At 34.7% G+C, this 14,213-nt stretch overlaps 1 protein-coding gene across 2 annotated transcripts in view; it reads right to left on the reverse strand.

Moving 5' to 3' along the window:
• Nucleotides 1–5,322, reverse strand: part of LOC128986503 (scoloptoxin SSD14-like) — a 38,715-nt gene extending 33,393 nt beyond the window's left edge. The window contains exons 1-3 of one of the 2 annotated variants that reach the window (XM_054406906.1): nucleotides 5,282–5,322; nucleotides 2,169–2,399; nucleotides 1,088–1,211 (exon numbers count right to left, since the gene is read on the reverse strand). In XM_054406906.1, the coding sequence (XP_054262881.1) occupies nucleotides 1,088–1,211; nucleotides 2,169–2,399; nucleotides 5,282–5,295 (369 nt within the window). In that variant the 5' untranslated portion in view covers nucleotides 5,296–5,322. Of the gene's footprint in view, nucleotides 1–1,087; nucleotides 1,212–2,168; nucleotides 2,400–4,333; nucleotides 4,634–5,281 lie in introns of those variants that run through there. The other variant, XM_054406905.1, reaches the window with a different exon arrangement.
• Between the last annotated feature and the right edge of the window lie 8,891 nt (nucleotides 5,323–14,213).

Consider the following 14,213-nt stretch of genomic DNA (forward strand, 5'->3'; position numbering starts at 1 on the left):
TAAATACCTTTAATGTGATGGGCATCTAAACATATGCTTACATTAAAGATTTTCTTCTTACTCCTTGTGGGCCTTCCCCCTGGAGGAGAAGATATTTGACAATAATTGCTTTAAAAGGTAGGTTTTAATGATATATATCTAGATACAAAACTGTGATACCGTATCTATATTGGTTAAAAACACATTAAGCCATTTCGGGACTTTTAAAGCACACTGTTTATTGAAGATATTAGCATCAGTGTAATATGAGTAAAATAATGAGTAAGTTGGTATCTATTTCAATGTTCTATCTAAAATGGTTCTCAGGTTATAAGCGTTTTAGTAAATGGTGCCCCCAGCCATATTAGCCCCCCCTCCCCCCAGGGATGTCGACCACGCTGGGGGGCGACAACATGCGTTTTCATGATCACCATACAAAAATCACCATGCCTATAACAAAAATCTGAAATAAAATTGCCCCAGGCTTTCCATGCATACTCAACCTGCAGATCCTGCACTAAAAGGGAAATACAACATTTATACTTAAAATAAAATACATAACTGATATCTAACTTATTGTAGCACCACACACAGTTTATTGACATATAGCTTCAGCTATTTAACCTCATATCTTAAAAGGGTATTAACGATTCCAAAGTATGTATCTGGTACCTCTGTAAATTGAATTTACCACAGAGTGGTCATAATATATTGCAATAATTATTGGCAAAGTCTGCATTAAGTTACTGTTAAAATAGATCACTTTTAGTTGGGGGAAATCTAAAAAAAGGGATTTATTTATTTCTTCCTGCCACAACAAACAAATATTTTTATATTCCTATAACACTTATGTCATTGGCCTACTAGTAGGTAGCAACATTATCATGTAGGGTTTTAATTAATTGATACTAATATAAATATATTTTTGAATTATTTCAACTCAAGTCTTGGTTCGAATAATTTTAATTTAAACTTTATTTACTCTAGTATTACCTAGTTATGTGGTCAGGAGGCAAAAACAACAAAAATTAAGTGTTGCATTGTTAAGTTTGGCATAGAGAATTACCAACTAACTTTTCTTGATACTTGTTGTTTCTGTTATTGTTACCTTGTTGTATATAGTCATGAGGAAGCCCCCGCCCAGCCCCATATTGTGTAGACAGGTTGCTCCATCACACAGCAATGTAGCGATGGCTGCGTCTACAGCCGAGCCTCCCTTCTCCAACATCTGTCTGCAACAATCAATCAATCATCAGCCAAACTGCTGCCTTTGATAAATGAGCTGTTTACTATTTATGTGTAGTTTGTAGTAATAATGATAAGAATGTATTTAAACAATTTTTTCATAACACAAAAAGACATATTCATAAAGGTGTCTCCATTATCACTGAGAGCGCTTTATTATAGTTTTCAACCTTAGGAGGAACAGCAACCCTAGTATTGTAAATTTAGTTTTTTCAAACCATTTAAAAAAATGTATATTTCATTTAATAGTTAATAGTTAGATTACAGATATACGTTAGTCATGTTAAGTCTTCCTAATGTTAATTTCTAATTTTAATAAGTCTAGGAGGTATTGTGATCATGGTTTTGTACATATTATAAATGGGTAGAATTATTTAAAAATTAGTAATTTTATTAACATTTAATTAATTGTGTGCATAGATTGTAACATTAATTTTGATATTTATGCTTTTTATTTACACACACCATGGCAACTCCACTCCCTCATATTCTCCTAAAAATCATCCCATGCCTACGTCATATGGCGTGATCTATCTTTTTCTCTCGCATGAAAAACTCAAATTTCTCCACCACGATTTTATTTAGTTAACATCTAAAACCTTCCTCCTTCCTTGATCGGACCTATGTGCTTCGCCGTACCGTTATTCTGGCAATCTCGGTCATTTGACCACCTCGGGGTGAAGTTTTTCTACCTCAAACCTCTCTCTTTTGTATCAGTTATTAACAATACTAAATTCTCTTCAAAGTGTCTGCAGTGAATCAGAACGTCAAGATCTGCTGGGTGTCCCTCTGTGTGGTGAGCTCATCCAAACCCCATTCGCCCTGTTTACCCTCCAGTGTTGGATTTTCTTATTGTAAGGTGTGTGAGATCATTTTTTCTTATAACTTATGTTAACTCCCACATCGAACAATTATTGTAATAACAACACTATAACCATACTCACTTTCCAAACTCAGCGCAGGGCAGCCCGTTGCTGACGACGGCGGCTTTGCTGAACCTTCCCAGTACAGAGGGGGTGGGAGGGGGGAGGCTGGTGACGTCAGGAGCCACCAACACATACTGATCCTCGGAGGTCCAGGGAGATGTCTGGTAGAGGTAGAGACTGGTTAGGACAACAACCAGCACCATCCCAGCCAACACGGAGACAAGCAGCAGGGCTCGGCCACTCACACCCCTATACACACATCACAGTTAGGTTATACTTGCAATCTACATATGATTTGTATTATTTATATAAATCATATGCTCTGGTACATTTGACAACAGATAGAACCAGATATCCCGATCCATGTCAAAATTATAGCCAGTTTCTATATAAAAATATTGTAACATTGAGACCCTGACAGAGTGTGCTTGTGTAAATTACTTATTTCTGTTGAATCCACCAACAAATTAGGTTTAACTGAAACAACATATTATTAAATAATAAATCTTATTATTATAAGCTCTTAAATGTATGTTTTACATCACATCAAATATCACAATATCAAAAACAACCGAGAAGAAACATGGAATGTTTAGCAGTACAGCATACTTTGTGAGGGGCTCGTTCAACTATTTTGTATTTTAATATAATAAAATAGCAGTTTATAGATGAGATGTCTATATCAGTACCCAACATCCAAATCTTCGTACATGGAACTTACAAAAAAATAATGCATAAGGTTAGCACAGATTAACTTTTAAAATACTGTTCAAAACCTTAGTAGGATATAAATAAAACAATTTATTGTTTATTCCATGAAAAGTGAATTTCAGAATATTATTGTGAGCAGGAGCAGATTCAAAAAAACTTGTAAGTTACCAATAATGCCATTTAAATGTCAAACAGTTTTGTTGGATTGGGAAAAGTAAAAAATATTTAAATTATTATAAAGAAACTAGCTGACCCGGCGAACTTCGTATCGCCAAAGTTATAGGTTTCCCCTAAGACAGACCGATGGAAAGAAAGTACCGTTAAGTTTAATTTTCAAGATGATCTCGTTCGCATCGCTCAATCACGTCCTGGTTGAAGTTCGTTCGCTACGCTCACTCACCTTTGGGTTGGAGCTCGTTCGCTACGCTCACTCACCTTTAGGTTGGAGCTCGTTCGCTGCGCTCACTTGCCTTCAGGTTAGCTCGTTCGCTACGCTAACTCGCCTCCAGGTTGAAGTTCGTTCGCTACGCTCACTCACCTTTGGGTTGGAGCTCGTTCGCTATGCTCACTCACCTTTAGGTTGGAGCTCGATCGCTGCGCTCACTTGCCTTCAGGTTAGCTCGTTCGCTACGCTAACTCGCCTCCAGGTTGAAGTTCGTTCGCTACGCTCACTCACCTTTTGGTTGCAAATTAGCTGTTGTCATAAATGTAAAAGAAATAATAGTGCTGCACCCTGTTGGTAATCCTTGTAACTTTAATGCTATTGAACATCATAGAACAGAACCAACTTGTTTAATTGAAACAGCTGTTAAGATTCATTAATTCCATTTCTCATAAGGTTAACATGGGAAACTCCAGAGCCACTGGGGCGGAGCCCTTTTAAGAATTTCGAAACGGGAAATAGTTTACTTTCTATTCGCATACCTACAGAATTTACACACCAAATTTCATAACGATCGGTGAAGTCGTTCCGGAGGAGTTTGCAGACAAACACTGTGACACGAGAATTTTATATATTAGATGAGAAAACATGTTAACATTAGCAATAAAAACTATGAAATGAAAAAGTAAACATATAGAAAAAATAGCATTATGACAAATACACTCACACATGATAGAGACAGTTCAAGGGAAATAGTCTTCAACAAGTTTTGTTTTTACAATTCAGCCAAAATTGTAAACATGTCAATTTTACAAATTTGTTTCCCAAACTTACCCTAACTAGGGCAAAACTTATACTGTTAAAAGGTTATTGTATTTCTATCTATGTAACTATAGAGTAATTGATAATATAATGGAATATAACAAATAAAATACTGTAGGTACATCTTCCGATCCTACATATTTTTATGTACAGTGTAAATGTTTACAGTGTGTCCTAAACCACAGTGCATATAAATAAACAGAAAAAAATTATGGTTAGGAAAAAAACTATTACTGTAGTTAGTTTTTGAGAAATTAACTAAAATTACCTGGTTTTTAAACCAAATTCGTCCAACAACACTGTTGATGAATCTGGTAACCTAGCTTTCCCATGGCTTTGTTTACCTCTTCTGGCCTCTTCAAAAAGTTCTTTATTTATTGATTTTTTATCCATTGTTACTCTTTACCTCAAGACTACTATTCTCTTCAGTATATGAACATAAATATATTTTCTTCGATGACGTACAATTACCTAACTTTAGCCTACATTTACAACTCTACTATCATAGCTATAACTACCGGACGATGCCACCAGAGTCACAGGACCGACCCCGACCACCTTGAGTCACTGATCCACACAGCACTGACCGCCGGCTTATGTCGTTCCTCTTATCAGTGATCGTATTGACCTCTCTTATCAATAGTCTCTCGTGTGCCACGACATAATGTTACACACTTAGTTAATTGTTATGTACACAATGACTAGCTACAAATTGTCTTTGATTACTTATTGGAAAGTAATGATAATCTGATTACAACTATTTTTAATTCTGCCAGATTAGCTCATTAACGTAAGACGTCCATATAACTGTGTATATTGGTTTGTGACTTATGTTGTTGTTATTAAAGTTGATAGTAAAATATCATCTTACTTTTCTATAAACAGACTGTGTAAAATTTTGAAACTATCGTAATCAATTCAATTTTAGGTCAAATACTTTGTCTTTTTTAATTAAGCAAAGGTTGTTATGCATTTAAATTTAACAGCACTAAGAAGTGGTCTATTTTTTTATGTCACTGAAATGAAACGTGTGACACAACAAGACGATGTGTGTGTGTAAACAAGACGAGCGAGGTTGAAACTAATCAAATTGGAGGGATGAAAGTTGCAGCCAGAGCAATAACCTTTCTATTAGAGGGGTTTTGCCGTTATGCCGATTGTGCTACAACTGAAGATAAATGCTAAATATACATTTTATTTCTTTATATGTTCTTACCTGTTGAAAATCATTTTCAGTGTGCTGTTGGTCGGGTGATTCTGAAAATAAAACCATCTTAATTAGATTTGTGACATTAACAATGTAGGCTACTAGCAGCTTATATAATTCGCCACTTCTTTCATTATAATCAGGGGCGTCGCCTTGGGGGGGGGTAGGGGGGGGAGCCTCCCCCCCTAGAATCTGGGAAAGAGAAAAGTTGGGAATTTCCTTGCCACGAGTTGGGACAGTTGGGAAGTCAGATACAAGAAAAATATATTTTTAAACTAAACAAAATTTAAATATTTGCGAAAGGAAATCCATCAAAGATAAAAATGTCTTTGATTTGGACAAATAAACTTGACGCTTCTTTGATTTCATTTAACTTTGATTAAACAAGGGTAAACCATGGCTAAACACGCCTTATTTTAAGAAATCAATAATCAATTAGTGGTATAGCTTGTTGGAATTTCGTTTACGAGAAATTTTATTCCTTATTGGACGTATGTTGGCTACCTTGATCCTGTTCTGTGTTGATGATTCTGAATGATTCGTCTGCGAGGCTGCGAGTTTGAATTTTGAAATTGCAAGCGATTGTAGCTCTTCAGTTCAATTATGTTGTTTGTTAATGTTAACAAGAAATTCAAAAATATTTTTCACGTCAGTCACATGAAATATATTTTATACCTTTTTTGTGGTATTTGGAGCAGGCTAACTGACCGGAGTACTTGCTAATAAGCAGATTAAAATAACATTAAAGATAGGTTTTGTGTATCGATTAGGCCTACCTTTAAAACTCTTATTTTTTAATAGCCTAAATGAAATATTTATTCTCTGAATATATTTTAAAAAATCTACACAAGTTATTTATCATTCCTAATTAAGGATTTACACAAATGAATCAACTAATCACTCTGAAACAGATCTACGTGGACAAAACATAACCTAAAATTTGATGTTTGACTTTCACTCTAAGTTTGATTTTTGTCTAAATTCTAGTTTGATGAAGATGAAGGTTAACATTTTTATTGTATGTATAAGTTTATTATCAACCAAGTAGGACGTTTTTATTTTATACAAGTCTTATTTTAGGTTTATTCTTTTCTAGACTAGAATAATATTATTCACAACACTGATATTAATATTTCACATTACAAACTTGTTTAGGCCTAGGTACCCTAGTTGTAAGTTTTACGAAAGTTAAAATGTTGATCTTAACTTCTAAAAGTATTTTAATTTCATTATTTTGTAATAAAATATTTTTTCAATACTAATTTGTACTAGGCTTATTTTATATCCCTAAAATTTTACACTGCTACGTCTGCTACCACAATGGTTTGTAAAGTTTTTTGGATTTGAAACATTATACTTGTTCAAGTTTTTTGAAGTAATAAAATTTCATTATGAATTGGTAGAAGTTTTAGAAATTGAGTAATTTTGTATATATGTAAAACTAGCTATGTTTTGTTAATGGAAGTTTATAAATACTGAATTGAGTGTGACTGCAGTGTAGTATAATAATTTGTAGATTTTTAAAAATAGTACAGAAATTGATTTATAAAAAAAAAATAGTTGGGAAATCTATGTTAAGCAGTTGGGAAATTTGAGGCTTCTCCCCCCCCCCTGGAATTTAACCAAGCAACGCCACTGATTATAATACTTTTAAAATGAGTATTGAAATTGTGATGGTTTGTGCATGTTATGTATAATCATTATTGAATAGTATCCATATGTCAATTATTGAATCCAGTTAACATTTTGGTATTTGCGCTATTGTTTTCTTTGTTATGAAGGGAATTAAATGAGGCGAGGGTTCACGATTGGCCACACGCTCTGTAACCAGATACGTAGTAATTTCGTTATGATCAGATTGTCTATCTACACAAGGACGTTGATGTTGCGCAGTGATCAAACGATCAAAGCCACGGTGACCCTTGCTGAGATCAAATGATCAAACTTCGCCACGCGGCGTCTGTTGCGGTTGCGACATGAGTTGATATTGTTAATAATCACAATGGAAACTGTTCATAATGGGGACATCGTTAAACGCTTGTGAAACACTGGTGGATTTTGGACTGATTACTGCAATGAGTATAATGAAATGTCAATTACCATTTCGATTGTAAACCATCCCCTTTTCACAACGTGTGTATTGGGTTGCTAATCACAATTTACAGGTTACCGTTTGCTTTGTTGAGCGTGTGTTGCTGACAGTGAGCTCGCTGGAAATACTATGATGAAGTCAAAGTAATGATCACTTTTTATACATGTAAAAATAAAATCGTACAGTACCCATGAAAATAGTAAGTGTAAACCACCCTATAAATTAGGCTATTGTATAAATCAGTGATATTCTACTATCTACGTATATCTATGCATCCATCTATCTATAGGCCTATACTTCATTATTTATTATTATTATTTCAATATAATAAGGATTTTCCCTGTTAAGCTCAACCTTGGATCTGTGGTAACACCCCTTTTCCCTACTTAAACAATGTTTACGACTGAGGTGTCCTTTTAAAACTTGTGATCTAGCGCACCTGCGAATGGAAAATAAAAATTGTATTTCCTTTAGGGTCCTTTTATTTTATTTTTTCCATTTTCAAAGATCCAGTTATGCTAACCAATTTTCTTTATAACAGTTTAAATGTGAATTGTAATTTAACGGCTGTTCCTTCAGTTGAAACCACAGTCAGATTTTCAACAAGAGACTAAACAGTTAATGACAATGTATTTTTCCTACAGTTACCTGACAAACGAGCTTTCTTGCACTGATTATAGCACGCAAAGTAGCTGATTCACGCATTTAATTACTTTGTTGCACTCATTTTACTTTCCCGCACTCCAGTATTTCAACCAAACAACACAAAATAGTGTGCTTGTATTAGGCACGTAATATGATGCTTTAAAACATGTTTGCAACACTGCTAAATTGGTCAGCTGATGCAGTGTTTATTTGCCATTCCGTTTGAACCTGTTGTTGCGTGTCAACATAAACACTAAAAACCAAAAATTGTGATCACATTTGCAGACTCTCTCTGTACTGTACTACAAGTGAGTAAATCATGCTGATTTCTCCGTTTTGTCCCATGATTTGTTACAAACAGTTTCTATAGTTTAATTTCTCATGTGTACCTGTCTAATATTTCTTTGGTGCTCCTAACAGAAACAAGGCGACTCGTAATACAATAACATTTCACTTGTAACGACCAAACAGTTTTATTCGTAGCAGAAAATTCCAACATTCAGAAAATGACCGATAAGCAAATTATTTTCGTGTGATGAAACGAATCTATAGCGCCTATTACCAGTAAAAACCAGTTGGAGATGGACTGAAAAATGACGTAACATTGTGAAACTTTCAAACGTACCCAAATGTGTATATAACGACGGGACTTAACAGTAACCATGCGGCCAAAGAGAAGGTGTCATGATTTCTCCCAGCTATATTAGTTAGACATCTAAAAATTATTACAGTATTAGCAAGCTTAAGAGATGTTGTCACAAAATGTCTCATTAAAGAGAATTGCAGCTTACCAAACCACGACTGCAATGATGGTTGTTTGTTCCGTCAACGTCGTAATAATATAAAGTAAACCTATCGTGTTTACATCTCACGCTCGATACTAGCTGTGACTGTTGCTGAAGCATGATCGGCAATTTCATTTATCACTGAGGTATACAAATTGTGCGACTTCTAGATGTAGTCTGGACCAAACCATGTTATGATATTATCTTTTTAAACCATAAAACTAAACAAATTTTTACTCAAATTTTAATCACTCCCACAAAGTTCAAATCTCGTGCAGACGTGTTTCTCCAGGTGGACAAAAATCTACCTACACGACTTTGTGTGTATTTTTTGCCACAACGCGATTTTTTATAAATCTACTTTTTTCTATATTTTTTACTCCAAAATTAAATTATTGATATTAAACCTTTTAGGTTTAAATACATGTTTTAAGTTTTCGTCAACTATTTTGGTAGTGTATGATGGTTCTACGATTGTTGATGTTTTTGTTTGCAGACAAACTGCAAAATGGATCCACGTTATTCCGGGTTTGTGATTAAAAGCTGAAAATCGTTCATTATAGTAGTTTACGCAACGATTCACTGACATGAGTAAAAACTTCTACGAGTGTCGTTAACACTATTTATGTGAGTTGCGTATACCACTTTACCTACGACAGTGTTTTAATTACTAAAAATCACTACTCATATCTTTTAAAAGAGGTTATTTTTTCGTTTATAACCTCTCATTGCCACTGACAGTGATGCAACGAAACATTCTACCACACACTAATTCGAAACGGCACACGGAAGATTTCTCAGGTGCCGTTTGACGTCACTAACTGCTGACGTCACTTTGAGGGAACACCAATACCGCAACGATACGGTATCAGCCATCGGCCCTCGGTGGTGTAGTGGATAGCGTTGCGGACTGATAATGCGAATGATCCGGGTTCGAATCCCGCTGGCGGCACTAACTTTTTATCAACAATTTTTTCATATCAGCAAGTTTGGTTGGTTTGGTTAGGTTATGACAGTTTAATTTTATAATTAAAATATTATAAAATTGAATTTTAGACAATTATAATTTTATTTTATGAACAAAACTATTTTTTAGATTAGTAAACCTTTATTCGATTTTTCCATTATCAGCACGTTTGGTTAGTTTGGTTAGGTTATGACAGTTTAATTTAATAATAGAAAATTATAAAATTGTCTGTTTCTTCAGACGCAGCAGTTAGTGACGTCAGCAGTTAGTGACGTCAAACGGCACCTTAGAAATCTTCCGTGTGCCCCACCGCACACTAATTGCACTACTCGACAATTAAATTGGTCTGAAAAGCTGATTAGTTGAATTTCGAATAGTTACAATTTTACTTCTTTTCTCTTAATCCTTGACGGATCCGTTACCCGTGTTTTTATGAATAAACCTATGATGTTATTAAAGTAAACAATGCTGTTATGCGGAACTTTTCAATTCTAAGAACTGAACTGAAACGGCTACTTTAAATAACGGCCGTAGGTAAAGAATATTTATATCTAAAATACCCCCGCCGCAGCAAACCTGCCGACTAAGCGAATTTCCATTTGTCTGAATTGATTTTCAGTTACATATATTTTAATAACATTAGGTTTAACGAGTACCTAGGTTTGCTGCTACAAGGAAACTAATAAAGTGTGTTTTTGAGTAAAATATTGATAGCTTAGTACAAAATAAATAAATTTGCCAAGTTTAATCAAAATATATCCATAAACAAGCAAACTACAACATTTGACAATATTCTCCATAAGAATAACATGGGAATTTTAAATTTACAATTTGTTTAATTTTCTCCGTTACTAATAATCGAACAAAAATACTTTTATATACTAAATTATTTGTTTTTTTAAGCTCTTTAAAAAGGTCTAAAGAGAAATCGGGAAATTTTGTGTTTTGAGGGTCAAAAGTAAGAAAAACCAATTTTTACCCCATAAAACCCCCCGTAAAGCCCCGTTCCCATGGTCCGATCGTGCTGGTTCGCGAACTCATTCAAGTTTATCCCGCTTTACACCTTTAAACCAAATTTCATCAAAATCGGACAAAAATTACTCAAGTTATCGCGTTCACGGACGTATATATATCTAATATATAAAATTCTCGTGTCACAGTGTTTGTCTGCAAACTCCTCCGGAACGACTTCACCGATCGTTATGAAATTTGGTGTGTAAATTCTGTAGGTATGCGAATCGGACGTAAACTATTTCCCGTTTCGAAATTCTTAAAAGGGCTCCGCCCCAGTGGCTCTGGAGTTTCCCATGTTAACCTTATGAGAAATGGAATTAATGAATCTTAACAGCTGTTTCAATTAAACAAGTTGGTTCTGTTCTATGATGTTCAATAGCATTAAAGTTACAAGGATTACCAACAGGGTGCAGCACTATTATTTCTTTTACATTTATGACAACAGCTAATTTGCAACCAAAAGGTGAGTGAGCGTAGCGAACGAACTTCAACCTGGAGGCGAGTTAGCGTAGCGAACGAGCTAACCTGAAGGCAAGTGAGCGTAGCGAACGAGCTCCAACCTAAAGGTGAGTGAGCGTAGCGAACGAGCTCCAACCCAAAGGTGAGTGAGCGTAGCGAACGAACTTCAACCTGGAGGTGAGTTAGCGTAGCGAACGAGCTAACCTGAAGGCAAGTGAGCGCAGCGAACGAGCTCCAACCTAAAGGTGAGTGAGCGTAGCGAACGAGCTCCAACCCAAAGGTGAGTGAGCGTAGCGAACGAACTTCAACCAGGACGTGATTGAGCGATGCGAACGAGGTCATCTTGAAAATTAAACGTAACGGTACTTTCTTTCCATCGGTCTGTCTTAGGGGAAACCTATAACTTAGGCGATACGAAGTTCGCCGGGTCAGCTAGTATATATATATATATAAGTCTATATATATATACATATATAAAAATTTGAACGAATGGTGTTTTTGGCCTTTGGGGACATCAAAATGAAAAAGTAAATCGGTCCCGGGTCTAGGTCTTACCGTGCCACCTACGGTAATAGCTACTTCCCTATAGGGAAATTCGCTAATAGGGATCGGAGTTGCCGAATCAGCTCAGCACTTTCAGAAAAATCGTTCTAATGCCACATATATAATACAATTGCGTTAATAACCGTAGACGTCAAATTTAAATATAACTTCACGCAACATGTATTGATTTTTATCTGAATGCTTAGATAAATATTATGTTACAACGATAAAAAAAAAACTCATCCAACTTGTATCTCTATGTTGTGTATGACAGCTTCTATGACTACAACCTAATGCATATGAACTGGTTCAATAACATCTATTATTACGGTAAGATCATTGCAAAATTATTTTCAAACAATAAAAACTTGTTTAGAAAAACAAATCGCTAACGATTATATCACAGTTTGAATGAGACGATGAAAAACTTTATCAACATACGCCAGTAATTTTAGCAACCTTGACCTCCGCTTTGCGTCTTCCACTGTTCTGATGCTAAAAACTGGTGCCTCGCCTAAACCACTCGCTGTACTTCTGTTAAATAAGGTGTTTATTTGTCGTGTATACAAATGTTGGTGTTTGTAACTAGTGCTTAGGTCTTTAGTAAGCTGAGAAAGAAGCGTTTATACTAAATTGTAAAGCTTATTGAAGACTAAAAAATTATTTTAATAATTTCCATTAAATAATTTATTTAATTGTGTAGAATTATTGTTGGTGCAGGTATATTTTCTGACGCGAACTAGCGCTGCACGGCCACGCTTCACCGTGTAGTGACGTGTACACTACAACAGGTTCCACATCTCCCACCCCAACGCCTGTATATTTAGTGATGATGTAGTATTTTTTATTCTTTTAAATTATAACAACGCTTTCCAAACATCTAATGTAATTTTCAAGTTTTTATAATATATTCTTTCTTTGATGTTTTTACTCAAGTGGGCTATAACCATAGTTAAAATATCACTACTGTAGATCTACCTCTTTGTGCAGACGGTTTATATTAGCAAGTAGCAACCTTAAAATAGCATTTTTACTATAATTTGTTCAATAAATTGCTTTATTTTACAGCCTAAATGCAGATGTGATAATCAAAATTTATATTATGGTAATTTAAAATAATAATGAATATAATTTAACTTGTTTTCTTACTGTGTGCGTTTTTTAAAGTTAAACCATGCCAATATTCTTTTATTTCGTCAATAAATTATCATATTATTCAACCATAATATTTAATATTTTAGTTCTATGAGCAGCATGATACATAAAAAAATATGATTGTAGATCATAGAAAAGCTCGACCGTTCAAGGCATCCCCCCACCTCATAGTTTAGTGTTGTCATAGTTTAACATAAAACTATTTAGTTCAGAATATTTAAACTAGAACATAACATTTCTCAATTCCACTCCGCTCAACTATGTACACTATTTACAATACTTTAGGCAAGTACACAAGTACATACTTACTGAACAAGCTAATACAGTAAAAGCAGAAATTACACTAATTTTGAGTTTACACATGATAACAACGGTAAAACGGGGATCTAAAGTTGTTATCTTCCACTGTAAAGATCCTCACTGTGCTTATGTAATCTATTGTTACATGCATAGTGTGGTGGGAAACAAGTGAAATAGTAGAGTAGAGGCAATGTGTCCACACATCAACGCTGTTTCCGGTATAGTGGTAGGCCGGTAGGCCTACTCCTCAAAAGCAAAACGCTCCTTTTCGATTGTAGTTAATCACTGTGTGACATAATAGAATTTAACAGTCGCTTAACAAAATCGACTTTTCCTTGACTAACGTTAATTTCACAATGGCAATTATTATTCAACACGTGGCGTGTAATTTTACGTGTAGTTTGATAGGACATGACACACAATTACATCAGTTAAGAAAGGTTAATTGTTTGATCAAACATAAGAGGAAAATGTGGTTGAGACAAGAAGTCAGGTGATTTCACAATTAATTCTTGAGGTTATTTCTACTTGGGGTCATTTATGTAAATACAATCATACTTAACACTTAAATGCAAGCAGGGATGAACCTTTACTCCTATAGCACGTTTACTTACACTCTTTTTATATTATTGGAGATCAGTGATATTTCAAACTGCCAAGCACAGTAAAACTAATACTGCAGACCAAATCTAAGATTAAAATAAATAACCGAGTAATTGTAAGTTGACCACAGTTTGGATTTATTTTATGGACATAAGTCTTTATGTTTCTGATTGTTATAAGATTTGTTATATAATTGTTTACCTTTTTTAATTATATATTACTTGTAGCCGTTCAAGAAAGGATACGTGAATTGTCCTTTTTTATATTTATTCCTTATATTGCTTCTGTAATCTCGTCTACCTGTATATTCTGAAATAATGCATTCCATGATTTTCTATAAATCCTAGTCTTGGTTTAAATATAAAATGTATATAACTT

Source organism: Macrosteles quadrilineatus, unplaced genomic scaffold, assembly GCF_028750875.1.
Source record: "Macrosteles quadrilineatus isolate MER2022 unplaced genomic scaffold, UCM_ALF_1.0 Scaffold_2__2_contigs__length_208266976, whole genome shotgun sequence".
Taxonomy (NCBI): Eukaryota; Metazoa; Arthropoda; class Insecta; order Hemiptera; family Cicadellidae; genus Macrosteles; species Macrosteles quadrilineatus.